The 23,328-nt window shown below is 53.1% G+C and overlaps 12 protein-coding genes across 12 annotated transcripts; 7 read left to right on the top strand and 5 right to left on the bottom strand.

Annotated features, from left to right (window-relative positions):
• Positions 1 to 66: 66 nt before the first annotated feature.
• On the top strand, positions 67 to 795 carry J3458_004674 (uncharacterized protein; the record flags this gene model as incomplete). The annotated part of the gene is made up of 1 exon (XM_066118353.1): positions 67 to 795. The coding sequence occupies one exon, from the start codon at positions 67 to 69 to the stop codon at positions 793 to 795; it is 729 nt and encodes a 242-aa protein (XP_065976957.1).
• A 655-nt stretch (positions 796 to 1,450) lies between these two features.
• On the bottom strand, positions 1,451 to 3,919 carry TIF1 (translation initiation factor eIF4A). Its single transcript, XM_007809173.2, has 3 exons — positions 3,649 to 3,919; positions 3,307 to 3,384; positions 1,451 to 3,176 (listed from the first exon to the last, which is right to left on the bottom strand). Exons 1-3 carry the CDS (start codon positions 3,683 to 3,685, stop codon positions 2,098 to 2,100), a joined length of 1,194 nt encoding a protein of 397 aa, XP_007807364.1. The 5' UTR covers positions 3,686 to 3,919; the 3' UTR covers positions 1,451 to 2,097.
• Positions 3,920 to 4,306: 387 nt separating this feature from the next.
• Positions 4,307 to 6,886, top strand: J3458_004672 (uncharacterized protein). Its single transcript, XM_066118352.1, has 3 exons — positions 4,307 to 4,663; positions 4,741 to 5,366; positions 5,479 to 6,886. The coding sequence occupies exons 2-3, from the start codon at positions 5,029 to 5,031 to the stop codon at positions 6,656 to 6,658; spliced, it is 1,518 nt and encodes a 505-aa protein (XP_065976956.1). The 5' UTR covers positions 4,307 to 4,663; positions 4,741 to 5,028; the 3' UTR covers positions 6,659 to 6,886.
• A 1,179-nt stretch (positions 6,887 to 8,065) lies between these two features.
• Positions 8,066 to 8,983, top strand: J3458_004671 (uncharacterized protein; the record flags this gene model as incomplete). Its single annotated transcript, XM_066118351.1, has 1 exon — positions 8,066 to 8,983. The coding sequence occupies one exon, from the start codon at positions 8,066 to 8,068 to the stop codon at positions 8,981 to 8,983; it is 918 nt and encodes a 305-aa protein (XP_065976955.1).
• Positions 8,984 to 9,058: 75 nt separating this feature from the next.
• Positions 9,059 to 10,362, top strand: J3458_004670 (uncharacterized protein; the record flags this gene model as incomplete). Its single annotated transcript, XM_066118350.1, has 2 exons — positions 9,059 to 9,744; positions 9,804 to 10,362. 2 exons carry the CDS (start codon positions 9,059 to 9,061, stop codon positions 10,360 to 10,362), a joined length of 1,245 nt encoding a protein of 414 aa, XP_065976954.1.
• Positions 10,363 to 10,533: 171 nt separating this feature from the next.
• J3458_004669 (uncharacterized protein) lies at positions 10,534 to 11,186 on the bottom strand (the record flags this gene model as incomplete). The annotated part of the gene is made up of 3 exons (XM_007809176.2): positions 10,534 to 10,665; positions 10,737 to 11,020; positions 11,089 to 11,186. 3 exons carry the CDS (start codon positions 11,184 to 11,186, stop codon positions 10,538 to 10,540), a joined length of 510 nt encoding a protein of 169 aa, XP_007807367.2. The 3' UTR covers positions 10,534 to 10,537.
• On the bottom strand, positions 11,013 to 11,833 carry J3458_004668 (uncharacterized protein). Its single transcript, XM_066118349.1, has one exon. The coding sequence runs from the start codon at positions 11,780 to 11,782 to the stop codon at positions 11,378 to 11,380; it is 405 nt and encodes a 134-aa protein (XP_065976953.1). The 5' UTR covers positions 11,783 to 11,833; the 3' UTR covers positions 11,013 to 11,377.
• Positions 11,834 to 12,942: 1,109 nt separating this feature from the next.
• TVP38_2 (Tlg2-vesicle protein) lies at positions 12,943 to 13,914 on the top strand (the record flags this gene model as incomplete). Its single annotated transcript, XM_007809177.2, has 1 exon — positions 12,943 to 13,914. The coding sequence occupies one exon, from the start codon at positions 12,943 to 12,945 to the stop codon at positions 13,912 to 13,914; it is 972 nt and encodes a 323-aa protein (XP_007807368.2).
• Positions 13,915 to 13,946: 32 nt separating this feature from the next.
• On the top strand, positions 13,947 to 14,138 carry TVP38_1 (Tlg2-vesicle protein; the record flags this gene model as incomplete). The annotated part of the gene is made up of 1 exon (XM_007809178.2): positions 13,947 to 14,138. One exon carries the CDS (start codon positions 13,947 to 13,949, stop codon positions 14,136 to 14,138), a length of 192 nt encoding a protein of 63 aa, XP_007807369.2.
• Positions 14,139 to 14,801: 663 nt separating this feature from the next.
• On the bottom strand, positions 14,802 to 16,611 carry J3458_004665 (uncharacterized protein; the record flags this gene model as incomplete). Its single annotated transcript, XM_007809179.1, has 2 exons — positions 14,802 to 16,136; positions 16,489 to 16,611. 2 exons carry the CDS (start codon positions 16,609 to 16,611, stop codon positions 14,802 to 14,804), a joined length of 1,458 nt encoding a protein of 485 aa, XP_007807370.1.
• A 1,626-nt stretch (positions 16,612 to 18,237) lies between these two features.
• J3458_004664 (uncharacterized protein) lies at positions 18,238 to 19,287 on the top strand (the record flags this gene model as incomplete). Its single annotated transcript, XM_007809180.2, has 1 exon — positions 18,238 to 19,287. One exon carries the CDS (start codon positions 18,238 to 18,240, stop codon positions 19,285 to 19,287), a length of 1,050 nt encoding a protein of 349 aa, XP_007807371.2.
• Positions 19,288 to 19,757: 470 nt separating this feature from the next.
• Positions 19,758 to 23,169, bottom strand: J3458_004663 (uncharacterized protein; the record flags this gene model as incomplete). The annotated part of the gene is made up of 11 exons (XM_066118348.1): positions 23,113 to 23,169; positions 22,408 to 22,909; positions 22,079 to 22,350; positions 21,844 to 22,026; positions 21,327 to 21,791; positions 21,254 to 21,273; positions 21,103 to 21,192; positions 20,817 to 21,044; positions 20,304 to 20,747; positions 20,023 to 20,250; positions 19,758 to 19,965 (listed from the first exon to the last, which is right to left on the bottom strand). The coding sequence occupies exons 3-11, from the start codon at positions 22,343 to 22,345 to the stop codon at positions 19,758 to 19,760; spliced, it is 2,133 nt and encodes a 710-aa protein (XP_065976952.1). The 5' UTR covers positions 22,346 to 22,350; positions 22,408 to 22,909; positions 23,113 to 23,169.
• Positions 23,170 to 23,328: the final 159 nt, after the last annotated feature.

The following is a 23,328-nucleotide window of genomic DNA, read 5'->3' as shown; positions in this document are numbered from 1 at the left end:
CCACGCCTGAACCACGCCAACAACCTTCTTTTTTGCTAACAATGTCTATTCCAGTTCATTCTCAGTATGATTTTGTGGGTGGCCACGGCCGTCATCTTCCAGCACAGCAAGAACAACAGCAGCAACAAGGACATGTGGGGATGGGCATGCACCAACAACCAGCGCGCGGAAATTTATCACGAAAAGGTAGACTATGAACTCGTCTGCCGCCTGCAAAACTGGACTCTCATCTGCATCATCATTGAAGTGGTGGTCGAGGTCATCAGCATCGCGCTCTACAGCATCGTCTTCTACCGATTCTATTCCAAACGCCGTCTCATGAAGTCGATGGACATGAGAGACCGTGCCCGTTCCGACCTGTACCTTGCGCAGCTGCGAACCCAGTCTGCACCCAACACTCCCGGCTTCGGGCCCAAGTCACCTGCTCTCAGCAGCTACGCCATGTCTCCTCGCCACCCGCCTGCTGCGTACCGAAACCTCTCTGACATTGACGAGACTAGCCCTTTCACCCCTGGAGGCAAGGTCGTCGTGCCCCAGTCCCAGTTTGGTACTCCCAGTCCGGACTTCAAGCTGCAGCCTCCTCCAACAAAGGCGCCCTCTGCCACTCCCAAAACCGTCCAGGCTGCCTTCGAGCCTCCCGCGACAAGAACGCCTTCATCACCTGTCCAGCCTCAGCACGCACCCGCTCCCGCCGATGAGCCTACGTACGAAGCTGTTCCTATTCCTGGCGCGTACGCAGGCCAGGCCGTGAAGAGCCCTCCTCCTGGCCAAACGACCTTTGGGGTTGCTAGATGAACAAATGGCGAGTGGATATAACGTGGTACATGGCTTGTGGGAAAACGGTGGTTGTCGAATGGAATGTCGACTGTTGAATCTGCGTTTTTGGGACGATTAGGTTTCTTTTGTCTGGGTTATACCATTCTAGGCGTTTCCGGGAGCGAGGCCTCCTACGTGTGTCATGTTGTGAGCATGGAATTTGAGGGTAGGGGATACATGGCCATAATTTTTCCATTGTACAGTCAGTCATGTTTTCTCTTTACGTGCCTATTTTGTGATTATATGCTGCCATACGTTTGTCATCCTAAATCTTCCGTAATCTATACAACGCGCGTAATGTGGGCAAATCAAGCACCCCCACCAGCCATCTGCCCCGTTGGTCCGTCACCAAATGCCATGGAACTTGGTAAGTGTTTCAGGAAACAAAACATGTGCGAAACTTCAACATGGTGGGTTCGTCGTGAACCACGGCTCCACCAAGGAAATGGAGACATGTCCCTGTCCCATGGGGAACTTCCCCTGCTTGGCACGTTTATGCACCGGAACATGGGCCGGACGGCAGTAGGGACATCATGACGGATAGTATAATGACTTTGCCCATTGTACATACGTTGTATTATTTGCCGGTTACAAGCGAAGAGCGCTTTGGTGACATGCCCGTGCCGCCATTGGAGTTGGCTGGGGTTACTAGGCTGGGCAAAAATCTTGGTGTCACTCGTGCGGTTTTTGTTTGCATTGCAACCTTTCACATCGAGTAATGAAGAACGAATTTACAAGGCACCATCATCTTCGTAGAAACAAGTATTCGTCATGAACAGCGACTCCTAGATACAGACACCAAAGGCGACAAAACAAGGTAAAGAAAGAAGAAACTATTGCATTACTTTTTGATGAGCCCACCCACACCTTCAATGTACTATTAAGGTGCAAAGGACATTCTCGGAGCCTTCGTCACGCAGCCATTCCATTCTTTTCTCCCTCACAAAGTCACCATACGAGGTGGGTGCCTCCCCCCCCCCCTTTCACCCGGTTCATGGTTCGTGGGATATAGGCGCGAGAGGGAGGCGGTATTTCGTCCTCGAAATGTCAACTCTAGAAAACGCAAATCTATCAGGAGAGCGGCAACAAAGGAAACAACCTAGTTTAATAACACTTTCTTCCCTCCCCTTTCCCTCCCCAAAGATGCCAAACTGCCGTTAATTGCTAGCGGGCAGAAGGGGGCCACTGAATGACGGAGCAGCCCGAGAAAGGTTGAGACTGAGAGGATAATTTGAGAGAGAAATGACGTCTTGGTCTTTGCTGAGTAAAAACACACAACGTTTAGATGAGGTCAGCAACGTTCATAGGCATTTCCTCAATCTGGGTGCTGTAGAACTGCTCAATCTCACGCATCATGCGGACATCCTCAGCAGTGACAAAGTTGATGGCAACACCCTTTCGGCCGAATCGACCACCACGACCGATACGGTGGATGTAGTTCTCACGGTTGGCAGGGAGATCGTAGTTGATGACCAAGGAGACCTGCTGGACATCGATACCACGGGCCAGCAAGTCAGTGGCGATCAAGACACGGGAAGAACCGGATCGGAACTCCTTCATAATCAGGTCACGCTGTGTCTGGTCCATGTCGCCGTGCATGGCAGAGACGGTAAAGTCACGGGCAGTGAGCTTTTCGGTGAGCCAGTCGACCTTTCTGCGGGTGTTGCAGAAGATGACGGCCTGGGTAATGGTGACAGTCTCGTACAGATCGGAGAGGGTGTCGAGTTTCCACTCCTCCTTCTCCACGGCAATGTAGAACTGCTTAATACCTTCCAGGGTAAGCTCGTCCTTCTTGACCAGAATACGGACAGGGTCGCGCATGAATCGGGTGGTGACCTCGAGCACGTCCTGGGGCATGGTAGCAGACAGGAGGACAACCTGGGTAGACTGGGGCAGCAGCTGGAAGATGTCGTAAATCTGGTCGGTGAAACCACGAGACAACATTTCGTCAGCCTCGTCAAGGACGAACATCTTCATGGCGTCAGTCTTGAGGAAGCGGCGCTGGATCATGTCGTGGACACGGCCAGGGGTACCGACGACGACCTGAGGGCCATCCTGGAGGGCCTTCATGTCGTCGCGGACGCTGGTACCACCAATGCAAGCGTGGCACTCAACGTTCATGAAGTCGCCAATAGCGACGACGACCTTCTGAATCTGCTGAGCCAGCTCACGGGTGGGGGCCAGGATCAGAGCCTGGCACTGCTTGACCGTGGGGTCAATCTTCTGGAGAACGGAAATAGAGAAAGTAGCCGTCTTGCCAGTACCAGACTGGGCCTGGGCAATGACATCGTGGCCTTTGATGACGGGCATAATGGCGCGCTGCTGAATAGCAGAGGGTCGCTCGAAACCGTAGGCATAGACTAGAGGGATTGGTGTCAATAATTTGAATTCTTTGATCTCTTCAAGTGAGGCTGCTTTGCGTCTGCATGGCTTGTTTTTTTTTTTCCAAGCCATAGGCAAGGCACCACCCGAAAGGAGACTTCTACTCACCACCTCGGAGAAGTTCAGCCTTGAGGCTCATGTCATCGAAGGAGTCGACGGTCTCATCGTAGTTGGACTCGATCTGTCCTATACTCAATAAAATACAATTGATCAGTCTTTTGCGCTAGGAACGTGTTTGCCATTTCGGTGTGGAGCATTTGAGGGCGGGCCTCGATGAGGCGCCATCGTGGGGTCTTTTTTTTGTCTGCTGGACCGACACGCGGGGGAGACTACGCGCAGAAATCGCCGTCTCTCTCCTCAATATGCGAACCCAGACCATGGAATTCCCCGATGCGACCACTTCCCGCTGCCGTTCGCGCCCAGGCCAAAATGTATCAATGAAGAACTCACCCTCGGGGACGTCCTCGAGTCCCTTATCGGTAGCCATGATTGCGAGAGGGTTGGCGGAAAATCTAGATCAAGCGCAGCTCGACCTAGACAATGTCAGACGCGGGGCGACGAGAGTGAAAAAAAATCGCAGGCTCCGCACTGGGAAGACTGCGACGACCGTAAAAGAAAAATTAAATTCGACTAGATTCGCACACTCTCGCAAAAACACGAGAGCTGAAACGGGATCTAGGAAATGTCGTGGTATCTCGTTGTGATGTTCCTTGGAGGGAAGGGTTGAGAGAGAGAAAAAATTGTCTGCGGAGGGGCGTTGGCTGCTTGTATAATTTTCACCTGAGGGTGTGCGCGGGCCAATCAGGGCCGAGCGAGGGGCTGTGGGCCCACGCTTAGGGTACCTCTTGAGCGTTCCACAGCTGCCAATGCTGCCAAATGTGAGTTGAAGTGGTTTCGCTGGGCAGACGCCAGACATCTGGAGCCCGAGTCCTCCACTGGGCCAACTGGCCACTCAAGCCATGTTGCCATGCCCACTGAAGCCCACTGGACTCGACGCAATCTGGCTCTCCAGATGGCGGACCCATTCCCGCGCGCCTGTGGATGTGTATGCGACTTTTCGCGTGGGAATTTTTTTTTTTCCCAACCTTGTCCTGCTTCGTGTGGCGGAATTTTTTTTTCCCGCCCCATCGGGTTTAACAATGCTTCTGATACGGAGTATTGATACGCCAATGAACTATTGATTAGAACCTGCTATCGATACGACATATATACCTCCTAGTAGGTGCCTAGGCGCTTCGAGTCGTTCTCTTCAGTCTGGTGCAATGTAATCCAGCCTGATCCATCAAAGGCAAGCAAGCACTTTACCCAATGCTCTCTCACGTCGCCTCATTTCCAGTGTTGCGTCACCAACAAGATACCGACGGTGTCCTGGGTCTGCCTCTTCACCACACCACATAGGCACACAAAGCTGCACACCCGCAATATACACGGACTCTGTAACTCTCACATTCCGTCACGTCGTCGGGTTAGCTTAGCCTGCCACCCTCCTCATTTTTCCCCCTTGTTTCCTGTGGCAGCCTAGCAGTATCTAAACAAATTCAGTTTGAATCTTGCCCTGCATCGTCACCTGTGACTCACCATTTGTCCTGCCATCGATCCTTGTTCGATTCACTCATTCCGCCAAATTCGGTCGAGCCGAGCAGAGTTACGTCAGCGCCATCAGTTGTCAGCCCGTCCGTCTACAGGCTTACTCGAGTTTGGCCTTGCCAGACACTTACATGACTGTCCAAGGGAAAAGTGTCAAGTCGACGTCTGACAGCTGGAAAACCGACAGCAGGTGGCGTGGTGTTGCAGGGTTTTGTGTCAGCATATCAGCCCTGCTTCCCAGTTATGCCGTCCGCAGTCTTGCACCACCAAGGCAACGGCATCGTCCATCGTTCACATGAATATGAATCTGCTGAGTCAACATCCTTTGACGACAACGCTGTCACGCAGGGTGACTCCATTCCCACACATCCGCTTGGAGTGAAGCCGTTAGGCAACCGCTACCTCTCTGATGGATCGAATGCAAAGGCAAACAGTGGCATATGGAGTTTCTTGCCCGATGAGATGCTCATGTTGGTCCTGGAACAAGTGGATGCAAAATCCTTACTGAGACTTGGTTCAACCTGCAAGTTCTTGTTTGCCTTTTGCCACGCAGATGAGCTTTGGAAAGCCCTGTTTTTGCAGTAAGTTCTGCCTAAAATTTCTCGTGCCTCCCCGTTCCAGTGTTCTTGCTATCCACGAATGACACAGTTTGCTGTAGTAGTCTTGGGTTACTAATCTGAGAGCTGGAACCAGGTTATCGACAGAGGCTGGTCGTTCCCTTAACTGGCTTGGCTCATGGAGGTCGACTTTCTTGGCCTTGTCCAAAGATCGGGAGGCTGCAGTAGACTGCGGAAATGTCTTTTCTGACGTGTTGCACAGGCCATTCGCTTGTAGTAACATTGACTTATCAAACTTTGTGAAAAACATTCCCAAAGCGAACCAGATTCGCCGGATGGAGAATCTGACATATGAACAATATGCAGAACGGTGGACTGAGAAGCCATTTATTCTCACCAAATGCATCCAGGACTGGCCAGTGTGCTCCAAGTGGACCATAGACGAGCTGCTCAGGGCATACGCCAGCGTTGAGTTTCGTGCAGAGGCAGTCGACTGGACCATGGAGAGATATTCCAACTATATGAGGGACAACAATGATGAAAGTCCGCTGTATCTTTTCGATCGCAAATTCGCAGAGAAAATGGGCATTACTGTCGGCCACCAAGACGGTACGGCTTACTGGAAGCCAGACTGTTTCGGCCCTGACCTGTTCGAAGTTCTCGGGAACGAACGCCCTGCGCACCGATGGCTGATCATTGGACCAGAGCGAAGTGGCTCGACCTTCCACAAAGACCCCAATGGTACAAGCGCTTGGAATGCAGTCATCCAAGGGTCCAAGTACTGGATCATGTTCCCTCCGGCAGCTCAGGTTCCCGGTGTGTACGTGTCGGAGGACAGCAGCGAGGTCACAAGTCCTCTCAGCATTGCCGAATGGCTCCTGACCTTTCACGAGGAAGCCAGGCGGCTGCCTGAATGTGTTGAGGGCATATGTCGCACGGGCGAGATTCTGCACGTTCCGAGTGGATGGTGGCATCTTGTTGTCAACCTTGAGAGCGGGATTGCCTTGACTCAGAACTTTGTTCCTCAGTCTCCCAGCCTTAGCCTCTTGTCCGAAGTATTGCTATTTATGAGAGACAAGGCTGACCAGGTTTCTGGGTTCGAACGCAGCGTGGAAAAGCCGTTTGAGTTGTTCACGGAAAGATTGGCACAGCAGTATCCAGATATTCTGAAGAAGGCTCTTGAGCTAGCTGACAAGAAGAGCGGGAAGAAGCGCAAATGGGATGCCGCCATCGGCAAGGAAACGGAAGGGGATGGATCTGGAGGAGGCTTTAGCTTTGGGTTCGGAGGTGGGGATGACGATGACGAGATTCCGTAAATGGAAAGCTGATATTGAACTGAGCAGTAGCCATGTATAAAAAGGTAGGGATGGAATAATATTGTAAATCATGGCTCAAGTACCAGACACACAGTAGCCTTGGTTAGTGCAGTCTGGTGGTAGATAACTTACAGCCTGGTCCTGGTCCCTTCTGATGAAGTCCCTTCCGCACTAATCGCTTGAAGCGTCAGGTCGAGGTGCGGCGAGGTCACGGCGAGGTCCAGCGCCGGAAGACAGTGGTGTCAACTCCATGTCCAGTGGACGACGGTCCATTTTGATTTGATGCAAACGCCTGGCTTATGTTTGAGGTTGGCACAGGCCAAGGGATCGTCTCCACAGCGGGACGAGGCTGCAAAGCCGCCGAGTGGTCGCCTCAGTGGTCGCCCGAGCCAACATTGGGAAGTCGAAGCATATTGAAGCAAGGTAGGCAACAGACAGAGGAGCGAATATTGACGGTGGAAAGCCAATGCTCCTTTGCGCCTCAAAGCCCAGCCTCCACCCCCCTCCCTTAAACCCCCAAACCCCCAGCCAAACCAGCACTTGAGCCAAACCCACTTGGGCGGTCTCGTCATCGCTCGTGGTCCTTTCCTTTACTCATCAACCTCCGATTCCTGCACTGACGCCGGGCGCATGCGGAGTCTGCGTGCGCGCGGTTCGACTGTTGTTATTCTCTGTCTCTCGTCCACCGACCTAGCTGCTGGGCCCTTTTGACGACTTATCCGTGACCTATCTGAACCTTGTGTTGTCGCGGCGCAATGTGAGCTCCCCATCCCGGTACGGAGTAGCTGGATCCATTACTCGTCACCTCCACCACCAACCCGCCCCGTGGCCGACCTCTGAACACCTTCGATTCTTCATCACCTTGTGCCTTTGTTGTCCTGTGTTGCTTTCCACCCTCTGAGGTGCGATTCATCCGGCTTTCTTCTCTTTCATCTGCAGTGTTTTGGCTTTTTGACTTGGAGTCTTGCTTTTTTGTCCCGTAAGTCCTTCCGCGTTTCGCCACCGGTTCTACGTCTATCCCCCCCTTTGGGACGCGTCGTTCTTAACTTCGAGGTTGCAGGTCTAACCCAATTTCATCTCGCACATCCCTCTCATACCTGAGCACGAACCCACGAGCCACGAACCACCGTGCTATTTAAAATTACTGGCTACTAAACTACGCAAGCTCACGCGCGTTGATCCATCTCTTGATTTCGACTTGACCGCCGACCACACGTATGCCCTCGATTTGTGGTGCCATACCTGGGTCGTGCCTTCCTTGTTTTCCAACTTCATCTAGTACACCAGAGGATCGAATCGCCTCTAGCTTTCTTGTTTGAATCACCCCCTTTCGTAACAAGCCCTCGTCGTAACGTTGTAAGCAGTCCTGGGATCACCGCCCTTTTTGTTGGAGAAGCCACAGTCATCATGGTCTCGGACGAACACTACGATCTGTGCCTGCCCATTTTGCAGGACACGACTTTAGAAGATGAGGACAGGACAGACAAGCTGGAAGAGCTTCTGAAGAAGGAGACCAACCTGACTGGCTCCTCGCTAGACAATGTAATTCTCGATGCAATGTGGAGGTTTCGAGACGGAGGAGGCTCGTCAGCTTCTCCCCCTCCGATAAGATCGTCCATCCTGCGACGGCCGTCTCCGGCCTCTTGGCGTGGGTCTCCGACGCCATTATCCGGCTCTCCAAGACTTGCCGTGAGCCCTCTCGCTCCGCCAGGCTTCATCCCTTCAACCTTCCAGAGGGCCAAGTCATCTACCGCCTCTCCGTTCTCTTCGCCGCGAGCATCCCCCCGGCTGGCCCTAGCCACACCAGTTATTCCTCACAGTCCAAGCCTGAACGCCTACGAATTCGCCAGTGACGCCAGCCCTGCGACCGAGATTCTCGGCGATTATCAATCTGAGAATGTGGAATGGCTAGTCAACGACGACGCTGCCAGCACGTCGTCATCCGTCGGCACACCTAGTCTTTTGAATGCCGCGGCACCGGAGTTTTCATCCATGTCCTCGCAACAGATTGACATGTCCCCATACGACATGCTCCGATCAATCCTGGGTCAAACCAGAACAGATGAAGAGATCGAGGCTGCGCTGGCCTCACACGGCTACGATTTGAGTGCTACCATTGCGTCCATCATGGAAAGTCAAAGTCAAGACGGAGGGCCACCTCTCAATAGCTTGGATGAGCCTAAGAGTGTGTTGATCGGGAAGTCGATTTCTTCAGACGGACGCCCAGTTACGCCCAATAGTCAATCCAAAGGTAGTGTCATTTGCAAGTTTACATGTCCACCGGCCAGTGTTTACGAGCCGACTGTCGATTCAGCCACGACCTGAGCAACCATCTCTGCAAGTAAGTAAAATCAACACTATGGCTTTTCACAATCTAACTGTATTTATAGATATTGGATCATGGGCAACTGTCTTGCTGGCGGCACTTGTGTGTTTTCTCATGATCCATCAAGATTCATGAACAAGCTTTCTCTGGATGACCCAAGCGGCACGAGCAAGAGTCAGGGTAATAATATTACGCTGCAGGATATGGCATCTTTCCCTGCATTGCAGCATGGAGGAGAAAGTTTGAACAATTTTGGCGGTGCGGGTGCCAGCCTCATAGCTGCTGGATTGAATCCGCCCCAAGGGCCCAGAAGCTACCATGGCGCGGAGAGTCCGCGGTTGCGTTCCCGGCCCGGTAGCCGCCACCAGATCAAGGACATTACTGCTACTGCTCCTGCCATTGATGATAACGAGGCGTTCCCGTCCCTCGGTTCTGCTCCGACGAAACAGGGCAAGAAGCACCATGGCAAGCGTGGTGGTCATGGACACCACAAGGAAAATGCTGTCCCAAACTCTCTGGCGGACATTGTCAAGATGTCACCTTCACCCACTCCCGGTTCGCCCAGACTTGAGTCTAGAAGACTAGGTAACGGTAACTCTGGTGCCAACAGGAATGGTGAGAATAGCGCAGCAGCCCAGGCTATCCAAAACCCGAAACACATTCCTTGGCTGGAAACCGGTGATCGAGTGAACAAGGCGTACCTCAAGGCTCGCCAAGAGGCCATCAAGCACGGTGGCCTCCGCAATAAATTTTTGCAAAGGTACTTGTTGTCTAGCAGCATGTGGTCTTGAAAATATGCTTCTAACATTGAAATGCTAGTGCGGCCCAGGCCTGGAACCGAAACGATGCCAGAGCTGCCAAGGCTCTTAGTCTGCGGGGACAAAGTGAAAACGAGTTGATGCGAAAAGCACATAGAGAGGCAGCACGAGAACTTTACGAGCACCGCAATAAGAATATGGGCTCTGCGGCCGAGATTTATGTAGATCTTCACGGACTTCACCCGGAGGAAGCAGTAGAATATTTGGAGAAGATTCTGATGGATAACAGCAAAGAATCGAGGCCTGTCTATGCTATCACTGGCACGGGTCATCACAGCAAAAATGGTAAAGATAAGGTCGGCAGGGCGATCCGCAGCTTTCTCAACGAATGGCGGTATGCATATCGCGAATTCTCTGTACCTGGCGATAGAAACAGCATGGGGGGCATTATTGGCATTGACGCACGCAGCTGGGACAAATCCTTGGCGAGAGAGGGGGCGGAGGGGGCGGCGGAGGACAAGGAAGAGGTTGATATCCTGAGTCAAGGTGTTGAGATTGGTGACGGCAAGGTCAGACTGTTGGTGAGGGACCCTCCGAAGGGCCCCAGTGGCCGGCGGTAACGATGTAGAGCCAAAGGAAGTAAAAGACAAAACTTTACAAAACAATACACATGCGCCCTAGGGATGCTATGGGTTGATATAGGTTGTTTTGCGTGGATTGTGACGCCCCGGATTTCAAAAGTAAATGAGACGGCTGTCACTATATGTAGTAGCAAGTAGAATCATGGTCAAAATATTATACATTAGATTGGTGCTGACGCTCCTTTGGTTGCTGATTATCAGTATGATGGGGTGGAATGGCATTATAGAAGACGGCCAACAGGACAGCTGCGGCAGCCTGACCAAACCACCATATCCATTGGTCTGAAGAGACAAAAGATTTAGCCTTGACAGTCTCAAGTATTGACCAAAAAGAAGAAGAAAAGCCTACTCACAAGACATGTCTTTCCTCGCAATGGCAGCAGCAAAACACCGCGCAGGGTTCGCCTGGGCGCCTCCATAGCCCTCGGCAATGCCACTGCTCGCAAACGAAACGAGTCCGAGCGAAGCACCGACAAGCAACGGCCCCAGCCGGGGACCGAAAAGGATGGCCTGCCGGGGGTCCAGGCCGACGCCGTACGCGAGGTAGAGGACGACAAAGGAGGCGGCGGCCTCGTTGAGGAAGACCTGGCCGGCCGAAGTCACGGACGGGGTGAAGAAACACCCTCTGCCGTGAATGCTATATCCCCATTGTGTCAGTCTACCAAAAAAAAAAAAAAAAAAAAAAAAAAAAGGGCGCGCGCGTACCCGGCTGCTTTCTCTTCCCCCCAGACTCCGGTCAATATGCCGCCTGCCAGCGATGCGCCGAGCAATTGCGCGCAGAGATACAAGACGCCTACAGTCATTGGTTTTTTTTAGCCTGGCAATACCATGTGAACGAGGGAGGTTCCTTTGCCCGAACCTCGTGGCACGGGACATATCCCCGCCAGGATGGCCGAAAAGGTAATCATGGGGTTCATGTGGCCGCCGGACGCGGGGCTAGTGGCGTATATGAGGATGGCGAGGAGGATGGTGTTGAATATGCCGATGTAGCCGCCTATCCGGGGCGTGTTGTAGCTGACGAGCGTGGAGGCGGCGAGGAGGGATGCATATGCCAGGCACGAGGTGGCGATGGCTTCGACGACCTTGGTGTTTCCCGTCTCGTCTTAGCAATGGCATTCTTATTCTTTTTTGGGCAGGGGGGGGGGTCTCGGCGTACGGCGGCCCTCCAGATAGCCGGGCTCAGCCATCCGGCTAGGAAGTAGTCCCTGTCTTTGTACCACGGTTTCTCGCGGCGGACGGTTGGGCGCACGAGCGGCGCAAAGGAGCCGTCAAAGGCGGCGACGCTCATGCCTCTTTCGAGCGTGGGCTTGGACTCTTCAGACACGCGGTCGGGGGTCTGGGGCGCGGAGGGCATCACGCTTTGTGGGGGGGGCGATGACGGGGCGGCACGTTTGCTCATTTTGCAGGCGGCAATTCCTGTGTATTATATGTTTTTTCTTTTGTTTTTCTGGAGAGCACGGGGGTAGAGGATGATGTTGTGTAAGTCGGGTTTGAAGGGTTGATTAAAGTGGGTTACGACATGCAAGTAGTTAGTAGTTAATCCCGGTGTAGCTACCGAGGTACATAGCTCGTCTGGTAATTTATTATGCAGAACAAAGTACCTAGGTAGCTAGGGGGTGGCAAGGGCGCGCAGAAGTGGGGCTTAGTCACACTGCGTAAGCGCGTGTAAGCATTAGGCGCCGCAGGAGACGGGTCGTGTTCAGAGTTGCGTGAGGATTGGTAAGAGGGCATGTTGGAAAGGGCCGCCGCGGCTATTGCTATTACGTACTGCGTGTCCAGGGGGGATGTCGGGGTTGCGACATTGAGGAGTAGGTCGCTTGCTTATACTCGCTCACATGAGACCGGGTGGGTGGCCCGCGCACGATGCATAATTACCATCTTCTAGGTTCTACAGTAATCCGTACCACCAGGGGAAGAGAATGTCCCCTATGACACTGTCGAAATGATTTACCAAGCGCACCATGGCCGCCTTTTGAACCGAGCCGTGACCAAAACAAAAGACAAAAAGTCTTGTTGCACAAACAATGCCAGTTTTTATTTTTTTTATTCTTTTAGGCGCCGGCAGCAGCCGAAGCAGGTAGAACAAGTGGGGCAGGGCTGGTCAGAACTCGGAGCCACGCACACACGCTTTACCGAGCTCGAGCCTCACACCGTCACACACACCGTCACACACCCCCCAGGCCTCAAGCCCCCCTTGTGCCCGTTCGGCCCAGCGTCAACGTCAATCTTGGGTCATCCGTCAAACGGCCTGTGAAACACACGCCTTCAATCGCCACGCGTCTCGTTCTTCATTGCCACAAACCACCAAAAGGCATTGTTGCGCAACTCCAGAAAAGCTTTTGTCGAGCCATCCGCCTTGGTCCTTTGCCCTGAGCATTAAGTATTACTACCGCCACCCATTGACCCACGAAGTACTTCCGCCGCATCACCGAACATCCGAGCGGCCACCGCATCGACCCAAAGTATCCTTCTTGGCCTCACCAGAACCACCACATGATGAAACCGTAGCCTCTTCCCATCCGCCATTCCGCCTCGATTCCGCACAAACTCCATCTCACCATGGCCTCGGGCTACTCAGCGGCCAACCAGCCGCCGGGCACGTCGCCCCCATCGTCCTCGCCATCACCACCACCGCAACCCTCATCCTCATCCTCATCCTCATCGCCCTCGCCGTCACCCAGCTCCTCCTCCGCCAGGGCTTCCCCCGAGCCCGTCCGCTGGTCGCGCCGCAGCTTCTCGCCGTCCGGCCGCCTCTCCGGCGCCATGCGGCGCGCCCGGTCCTCAAGCGCACCCCGAACGCTCCTCCAGCGCGCCTGGAGAAGATATCTCGACTGGAGCCGGTGGCTCGTCCAGTACTACCTCCGCCTGTCGCCGCTGCACCGCGTCCTCGCCGTCCTCGGCTGCCTCCTCGGCTGGGCCCTCATCGTCCTCACCGTCGTCTACTCGCACCGCTTCTTCAGCTGGCTGACGCCCGTTGCCAAGTCGTGGCGCGAGCTCCCCGGCGGCTGGCTCATCGTCTTCGCCCTCATTTTCGTGACCGCCTTCCCCCCCGTCATCGGGTACTCGACCGCCAACACCATTGCCGGCCTCGTGTACGGCTTCCCCCACGGGTGGCCCGTCGCCGCCGTGGCCTGCACGCTCGGCAGCCTCGGCGCGTTCCTCGCCAGCCGCACCGTCCTGAGCAGATACGTCGACCGCATGGTCGGCAAGGACCACCGCTTCATTGCCCTCGGCCAGGTCCTGCGCCGCGACGGCATCCTGTACCTGACCGCTATCCGCTTCTGCCCGTTGCCCTTTAGCCTGAGCAACGGCTTTCCTGGCCACGATCCCAAGCATAACACCGCTGTCGTTTACAATCTCCACGGCTCTGTCCACGCAAGTTTTCTCCGCTCCCTCTTTCCCCTCTCTCACCCGTTCTGTAGTCTTCGTCACCCCAAACTAACCGACTGTATACATGTAGCCCCAAGCTCCTCATCCACGTCTTCATCGGCAGCCGCCTGGCCGTCCTCGCTGAAGAAGGCGACAAGATGACCGCTGGCGACAAAGCCGTCAACTACATCGGCATGGCCGTCGGCGGCATCATCGGTCTGGCCGTCGGCCTCGCAATCTACCGCCGCACCATGGCTCGCGCAGCTGAGCTCGCCCGCGAGGAGGGACGGGACATTGGTGAGGCTGAGCAAGGGGACGGCCGCTACGACGACACCGACGCCACGCTCTTGGACTCCGAGGACGCAGCAGGCCATCATGTCAGGTGACGATGTGTCGCTTTGGAACGCGCAAGCAAACGCCTGGGACACTTTTGACAACGACGACGACGGCAGCCGTAGGCCGAATAAGAGTACCGCCTCCTTTAGCCTGTAAAACGAGATAGAACTAGAACCGCCGTTGATGCCGGAAGCAACTGTTCAGAATATGTGGCTTTTTGTTTTTCCTTGGGCCGGCCTTTTCACACAAAACTAGATGGTTGAGTAATGCATCAATCACTTCAGCAGGAAATAGGGTCTCTTGGCTCAGGCGAGTTCGCTGGGGCCCATTCGTCAAATTCTGCAACAATCACTGCAATATGCGTGTAATAGTGTCTTGTATTGTATCCACATTTTCCTATGGATTTATTACTATCATAGAGGGGCTCCATGGAGCAAAACCGTCTAGGTTCAGAATATAGACAATGTGATATCATGAGAATCAGAATGCGCCAGTAGCCCCCTTCGTTAATCCTAGCCTTTGAAGCAAATTTGTACATTATCATGCCTGCAACTCCCCAATCCGCCAAATGATTCCTAATGTTCATACTCATTTCCCTGCTCTGAAGCACAAAAAGTCAAAACGCCGACGCTTGCATAATGGGGGAAAAAAACGACAGGTGATATCAAGTCGCTAGCATAAAATCAAACGCAGCATCAAAGAATGAGATAACCTCACTGAGGTCCTCGATGGCGATTCATAAATTCAATAGCCTGTTCCATGGGATATCCAATGAAGACTGGCCCGGTGAAGACCATATGCGGTCCCCTACTACCCTCAGCATGCGTCGAGGCTGGGTTGATAAAGGTTGGTTGGGGTGGAGGCCCTGTGGTGGTAGGTGGTGCCTCTTTCAAGTTGGTGAATGGCGTGTCCCCAAGCCCAAGACCTTGCACAGGTTCACTGGGTTTTTCTTCGGGTTTTGGGGTACATGGCGGTGGTCCAGCAAAGCCAGCGGAAAACTTTGTATGATCAAACGGACAATTACCAGCTCCCGTCGTTGCAGCTGGTGGTACATGACCATGAACAGCGGTTGACATCCTGACAGGTGCTGGCGGCGGCGAAAGAGGATGTTCATCTTCGTGGCCTGAAAGCTCGTAGATGGGCACCGAGATACCCCATGGCCGGCTGGGGGACTCTCCAACGCGAACTTCCTTCAGTGGGCGATCAAAGTGGCTCTGACGGTCTTCATCTAGTGGGGGCAATTCTTCGTTGGCATCGGATTCGGCGGTACCGCTCACAGCCTGTGCCCAGGTTTCAACTCGGACGTTGGAATCGCCATCTGCCGCGCCTTGTTGTTGCAACTGCTCCTCCGACTCCGGGAGCATGGGTTGATGTAGCTGGCTGAGCCCCTCAATCATGCTCACAATGTTGCCATACTTGGAGTCAAGCTTTTTGATCTGTGTTTCGTTGCGTTGATATCGACGCAAGCACACCTCATGACTGCGCGGTAGCTCATGCTTGTGGGTCTCCACATAGTGTGCTATCTCTTCGGGAGAATGTTTGTCCATAAACCGGATTGGACACTTGGAGGAGGTGCCGTTTGGGGCAGGCTGCGATGTAGCCTCTTCGAACATGGCAGCACAAATGGGGTCGGCAGAGCTGTGAGGCGTGTGGTCAACGCTCGGTCTACTCTCGCCATCATTTGTGCCGCTGACCGACACCCGTTTGGAAAAAGGGCATTGCAGGTTGCCCTTTTTCCCTTCGACTGTGAAGTCCTGTTCCAATGCGGTGGACATGGAGGTCTCGTCCTGTGAAGTACGGGAGAGTGTCTCTCGGCTAGAGCCAGTGGTCTTGCTCGAAGAACTCAGAGAAACCAGTTTGCTGGCCATTCGGCGTCCGTCACGGATGATGACAGCAATCTGGTGTAGAGGCTGGGGTGTGGAGCGTCGCTGCGGAAGGGGAACAGGCGAAGTGTCGTCGACGGATGTGTGTGGTGGAAGCTGTAGTTTGGCCAGCGTCTCCGCTATTTCTGGCGTTCCAGCGGCATATTTGTCCGCCAGATATTGAAACTAGAGGAGTGGCATGTCAGTCTAATTACACTCATGCTGCAGGGCTGCGCGTGGTAGATGACAAAAAAGACTAATGACGTCGAGGAATTAAAAATCAGAGTAATAAATGGTGTCAGTCTCGGTAGTCAGCCTTTAAGCCAACTGCTCTTGATCTAGAGCTAATGATATCTCATCATATTGATTCAACGACGATTGCAAACCAGCGGTTCTGGCAATGGGGAAAGTGAGGGCAGCTTGTGTAATACATGTCGGGGGCATGTTGGAGCTCCAAAGCAAAGCTCCTGGTGGTGGTACGACCAAAGGCTGGGGGTTCGGAAGAACGAACAAATGCAACGGCATATGCCAGGCTTACCTGCTCATGGGCAAAGCGTAGCTTGTGCTCGAGGACGGTCTTTCGATCAGCCAGGATCTGAACCTCGTCAGCAAGAGCGTTGAAAGCGTCGGCCAGAGAGTGAGTAAGATGAAGTTGGTCCATGCCCACGGCGCGAGGGTTGGATGTGGAAGAGAAAAAAAGAAGAGCGAGAGAGGGAAGGGGACAAAGACGATCAAGCGATGCTTGCTAAGAAATGTGCCGGGCCAAGGGTCGATTGACGGATTGTGACTGGCCCAAGAGGGCTGGAGTGGGCGGTGGGCGGTGGGCAGTGGACCAGCTTGTGGAGATGGGACGTCGTTCAGTGGCTCCGAGGGCAGTTCAGAGCTGATTCGTCAGCCACTCTTCAGCTGTATTAGGGAGCAGACAATCAACTGGAGTAACCAGACGCAAGGTCAGGAATGATGCCAGACTCCAGCTGCTCAGCATACGTCGTGATCAAAGGCAGCCGCTGCAAATTGGCACAAGCGACGTGATTTTGGAACCACGTACTCTCCATCAACATTACCTCCACTTTGCCCTCCGAATCACCATGATGTCCCGATAGACGAGAAGTGGAACGATGGCGAGTGTAATCGACTATCCATCTCCCCTTCGGCTCGGTGTCGGACATCGGAGTGGCTCACGGCCTACCCTAGACGGCTTTGCATTTCTTTCTCAAATTAATCTCTTGTCACATCAAAATAAGCCAATATTTGAGGGCTGAGGCACGCAATTTGTGTTTGGTTTAAAAATTACATGTGCATATGTGGCCTCGAATACTTATTGTAGTGTCTGCTAGGTAGGCACCATCACGACCGACCGTCACCGCACAGTATCATCATGCACAACGTGCATATTGTGCATGTACCACGGCGTACAATCACCAACAGCCACCACCATTCTAAAGCAAATCATCACACGCCGTCAACTGGCCATCCATCACCTTACCGTCTTCCCGGTAGAGTATGACCCAATCCTTTGCAGCGGCGTGCCTTAACCACCAAGGTAGTATGCCTACTATGTACCTAGGTACTCAGCACGCCACCAGGAACGGCGCCTAGATACCCATGGATGGAGTACCCATGCCATCAACAACACCGCACATCGACTGCCAATCTCTGTGTCACTCAAGTCCCAACTGAGTCTAGTCCATGGGTCACACCGGCATAGGCAACATGGGCAACACACCGTGATTCTTGCTATTATTCCACATATATATATATATCTCCCAAGACTTGAAGTATCGAGTGCTCCAGGATGGAACCGACATGTCGAGCCCGTGTCGAGTCCGCCCACGCATCATCGCCGCCTCCCTACGCCACAACTGACTGCAGGTGAACCCCATCTCCAGAAACAACCAACAGCCAGCACCAAGCAACATGGGACCAGCAATTCTAGACATCCCCCCAGCCAAGCTGCTCAGTAGCAAGGACCATCTTCTCCCCGGCCAGCTCAAAATCACAACCTTCTTCTTCCAAGTGCCCCTCGACTACGAGAACCCCTCAGCATCGTCCATCCAGCTCTACGCCAGGCGTGTGGTGAAGCATGAGCCGCCCATCTTCCCGCCCGACGAGGAAGATGCCCAGAAAAACACCAAGCCCTACATGATATACCTCGAGGGCGGCCCTGGCTTCGGCAATCGGGCACCAGCCGACCATCCCAGTGACGAGGGCCGCGCTGCCTCGCGGATACCAGGTCCTGTACATCGACCATCGCGGAACCGGTCTCAGCACACCCGTGTCCACAGCCATGCTCGCCAAGGTTGGCGATGCCGATGCCCAGGCCAAGTACCTGCGTCTGATGCGCCAGGACAACACCGTGCGGGACTGCGAGGCTGTCCGGAAGCTCCTGACGGCAGGCTGGCCCGAACAAAAGACCCAGTGGTCTACCTTTGGCCAGTCCTACGGCGGCTTTATCACCCTGTCGTATCTGTCCATGCACCCGGAAGGCGTTCGGGAGTCCTTTTTGACCGGCGGTCTCGCCCCCGTCGGCAAGACAATCGACCAGGTCTACGACGCGACGTTCCGCAAGACGACGGAGCGGAACGAGCAGTACTTTGCCAAGTTCCCCGAAGACGCCCATGTCCTCCGCCACATCGCCACTTACATCGAGGGCCAAGGGGGCAGGATCCCCCTCCCGGCTGGCGGGTTCCTGACCGTCCAGCGCCTCCTGACAATCGGCATTGCGTTTGGCGGCCACGGCGGGTTCGACAGCGTCCACAGCACCCTCAGCACCCTCAAGGCATCCCTCGACCAGTTCGGTTTCTTTACGCGCGCTGCCCTAGCACCAATGGAGTCGTTCACCCCCTTCGACACCAACATCATCTACGCCATTCTCCACGAAGCCATCTACTGCGACGGGCCCCGGGGACCGTCCAACTGGGCAGCAAACCGCGTTGGCAGAGTCCTCGGCGGGCCTTACTCGTGGCTCAACCCGGGCTTCACTGTAGCGCAGTCCACCGGACCGCTCTACTTTAGCGGCGAGATGATTTTCCCCTTTCACTTTGATACCTACCCCGAGTTGATACCCCTTCGTGACGTCGCCGAGAAACTGGCAACTTACGCAGACTGGCCGGCTCTGTACGACGAGGCGCGTCTGCGCAACAACAGGGTTCCGTTTTACGCCGCCTCGTATGTCGAGGACATGTATGTTGAATACCACTTGGCCAAGGACACATCGGATATGGTCAAGGGGAGCAAGGTGTTCGAGACGAACGTCATGTACCATAATGCTGTGAGAGCCAAGGCTGATGAGGTGATGCATCAGCTGTTCAGCCTGAGGGACGACGTCTTGGATTAAGTCACTTGGAAGGAATCATGCAGCAAAGCAAACATGATTTTCAACTTTTGGAAGATTGTAGGCTTCAATGGTATTCTGGAAGCCCGTCAAGTGTACCTGACATTTATATGATATATCCACGTCTGACTGTGACATCCGTTGCCTGTGCTTTACAAGTCGTCTCTTGATGTTTGCTATTCCTCTTCCATCTCAGCCTGCATTTGTATACCTGCACCCAGTCAGCACGTCATCAACCATGTCATCAATTTTACCAGGACATGAAACTTACTCCAAAGTCTATTTGCCGCTGCCGAAATCACATTCGCCTTGGCAAGCATCTTCTCTTCCATCAATTCATCATCCTGGCTCTTAATCCGCAACTTATTCGGTTGTGCCTAGTCGTGTTGGCTGTCGTACGTCCTTCTTGTATCATGTTTTCAGACAACATACCTGCATAAGTATGGGGACCAAGTCTTTCGGATTGGCGTTGGCTAGAGCTGCCACACTCCGATATCCATTTTCAAAGAAAACTCTCCTAATTGTGGGAATTTAGCATACCTATCACACTGTAAATTTCCAGCTTCATAGACGTACGCCGTGCGACTCTTGATAAAGGGCACCTTGGAGAGTGCTAGGAGCTCGGATCTTGCGCCTGCCATTAAACGGTCTGAGAAGTGGTCTAGCGCTGCAGCCATTGGGCTGTATTGGCATTAGTAAGTTGAAAGGCTTGTGAGCTGGGACAAGGTGAGTACATACCCCCAGCCCATGTGTTCGCAGAACTTGACCATGCCTGCTGCGAATCCCTGACATGTCTGTGATAGTGTTTGCACTGAACCCCTGGGCATGTCGTATTTGCGAGCCACAGCATGAATAGGAACTTCATTGCAGAGATCACGTAGTTGCATGGCCAGGTAGAAACGGCGGTAGACACGGGCCATTTGCTTTTCTTCAGTCGTCGTCTCCTTCAGGATGGCGCCTTGAGCACTGTTGACAATCAGTGGCTTGTATGACTGTCGACGATGATAGACCTTGCTTACAGACGGAGAACAGAAGTGGGCTTGATTCCGAGGAATTGAAGTACTCGCATGCTGCTTTCATCCAGATACTCCATTTCATTACGGAATACTTGCCAATTGACAGTTGTGCCAAAGTCTTGAACCGGAGTGAACACATAGAGTATGTGCATCTCACCGTCCATGACAAATGCTCGTAGCGCTTTGACAAGCTCTTTGTGAACAAAGACACCGTCGTCTGGGTCAATAGCTGATGCAACGATAGCCTTTCCTAGTTGTGTGGGCGCGTAGCCTGTGGAGGAATCGGGCATGATGAGGCCCATACTTTGAAGCTCTTCGAGACTTAGTTCTATGCCTTTGTGGACAAAGTCTGGTGACTGCGACCATTGCAGCAGGGAATTGGAAAAGTAGTCAGATATAGATTCGCGGCTGGTAGCCAGACGAATGGAAATCACCTCCAATAATGCTCTTCTCTACAAGTTAGCAACATGGTCAGGTGCCATAGGTTAATAGTGACAGAATAACAGAATATCTTACCGCTGAATACGCCGATTCTCGGTACTAAGACAGCTTGAAACTTTTGGTATATCTGCATGCATGAGCTCTAGGACGTGCTCCAAGTCTGGTTGCCGACAACACAGATACGTTTCTCCGAGCTGCGTTTTCCCTTGTCTGCCAGCTCTACCTCGCATCTGTCTCAACATGGCGGGACCGATGTACTCCCTGCCCATTTTGACATTGTGCAAAATTACCCTACGAGCGGGTCTAATCATCATTAGTAGAGCAATCCCGCAGAGGAGATCGCCAGTTTTTGATTACTCACAGATTAATACCAGCAGCCAGGCTGCAAGTTGCTATGCATACCAGAATGGTCCCAGCATCATAAGCAGCGGCAATGAGATCTCTCTCCTCGCTAGTTAAACCGGCCTTTTCAGTTAGTTACGGCTTTCAGCGCAGCGCGTAAACAAACTTACATCTGGAAAAAGTTGATTAGCTAACATGGAAAAGTAAGTGACACGACGAACCAGACTTACGATGAAAGGCTACCCCATAAAGAACGGTTTCTTCAAGAACTGGGTCTGCTCCTGTACTCAAACTACGCAGATCCCCCAAAAGATCCAGCCGCTTTTTGAGGACGTCTGCTGCAAGCTCGTGCAACTGGGGCATGACCCGGCTGATCCAGCGAGCATCAGACTCGCACACTCCGCGGCTACCAGCAAAAACCAGCACTCCATAACCCATGCAGGCAGTTTCATGAGCGAGAGACACTACTGCATTTAGCACCGAGTCTGTGAATTCTTTGTGCACAGAGTTCTCTATTCGCCGGACAGGTGCTGTTTTCCCTGCCGACACATCCTGGCTGCCCAGTTGTGAGGGAGTATGCCCTAGTCCGTCATTGGGACCTGCTAGAAAGACCTTGCCGTCGTACACCAAATGTTCCTCTATTGGTACCGGCCTATACCGTGTCTCATAAGTGTGCCCGTGAAGCCACGAGGCGAGCAAATTTAAGTTCTGCCGGTGGTCAGTACCCAACGAACTTGACAGTAACACTATATCTGCTCACCGGAAGTGTTGCGCTCATTCCAATAAGTTGAACTTGCTGCCCGAGACAGAGCAGCTTGGCAGCAATCAGTTCGAGGATATACCCCCGATGGTCGTCATCAATTATGTGAAGTTCGTCCAAGACTACAGACCGAAGCTTCGATATTGAGCCATCAGCGATAGCGGTGTTGATCAGGGCATTTGCCTGTATGACAAGTCAGCGTTATGTCGTTACAACTTTCATCAAAACTTCCCACCTTTTCCAATGTGCAGACACCAATGTCAAAATCGTCCCAGGTTGCTCGTACTTTTCCACCTCCAAAAAAGCCAACTACTCGAATGGTACCGTAATCTGCTCGCCGACGCCAGGGCCCATTTTCGGCACCTTGGGACATCGATCGATCGAGAATCTTGACATGTTGAACCACCTTGCGCAGCCAGCCTACTTTTTCTTGTACAAGTGCAACGTATGGAAGAACAAGAAGCGCTTTAGTACCAGCTTCTTCAATTACTCGTTTCAGCATAAGCACTGGGGTAATAATCAGCTACGTGAAACAATTGAGACAACGCGAACAGTCAGGCTCACAGTCTGCCACTAAGGATTTACCACCTCCGGTTGGTGCACAATACACCAGGTTTCTCTCCCCAGTTAGTAGGCCTGGGCCTTTTAAGCAATTCTTTTGCCAGGGATAGATGTGTTTTATACCCAATGAAGAAAGGTTAGATACAATTTGACGCTGGAGGCCATATGTCTGATGGGCAAGGTCTAGCTCGGGGTCTTGAGAGGAAAGTGGTGTTGCGGAAATAAGCCTTCGCTGTGAGTACTCGCTCGTTGTATGATGACCCGCGGCTTGCGTTATCTTACTCGCGGATAGTCGTTTGGGAGCTGACGGAAGAGAAATGGCTTTCTGGAAATGAACAATGGAATGCGACGGGGAATTATTGGCAGTACTAGTAGCAAGTTGATGCGACGTAATAAAGCCATCGTTACTGGACCACGGTCTTTTTTGGCCAGCGACAGGTTGTGGAGCAAAGGAGCGTTGCTGCTGTTCACGGGCAGTTTGAAGACTGGTCTTGTGCAAAAGACCCTGCATGCTCTTCATGGTGAGTGTGAGTAGAAAATCGCGAGGAGGAAGACCGGGTGGGCATGGTCAGACGCGACAAGCAGTGGCAGCAAGGAGATATGATGCGCGAACTGCATGCATTCAGCAAAGCGATTTTGTTGCATCTTGAATGAGGATTTGGAACATCTTGGGAGGGATGAGAGATTGAATAAATCTGGTTGACGTACAAAAACTGCCTACCTACTTAAGTACTCAAAGTAGGAGGGGGCGATTGTTGAAGTGCCATCAGTCTTTTTTGGAAGCATGTCGCGGTGGTGGTTGGCAGGCGTGTTTAGTGTTCCTGATTTCCCACGCGCCGTCACGTGCAGAGTGTGACGCGAACAGAGGCGGCGGAAAGACACTGAGCCACTAAAACGCGGGGCGTTCCTGACACCTGCTGACAC

The sequence above is a fragment of the Metarhizium acridum genome, assembly GCF_019434415.1.
Source record: "Metarhizium acridum strain ARSEF 324 chromosome Unknown scaffold_29, whole genome shotgun sequence".
NCBI lineage: Eukaryota > Fungi > Ascomycota > Sordariomycetes > Hypocreales > Clavicipitaceae > Metarhizium > Metarhizium acridum.
This window is presented reverse-complemented; position numbering and strand designations above follow the sequence as displayed.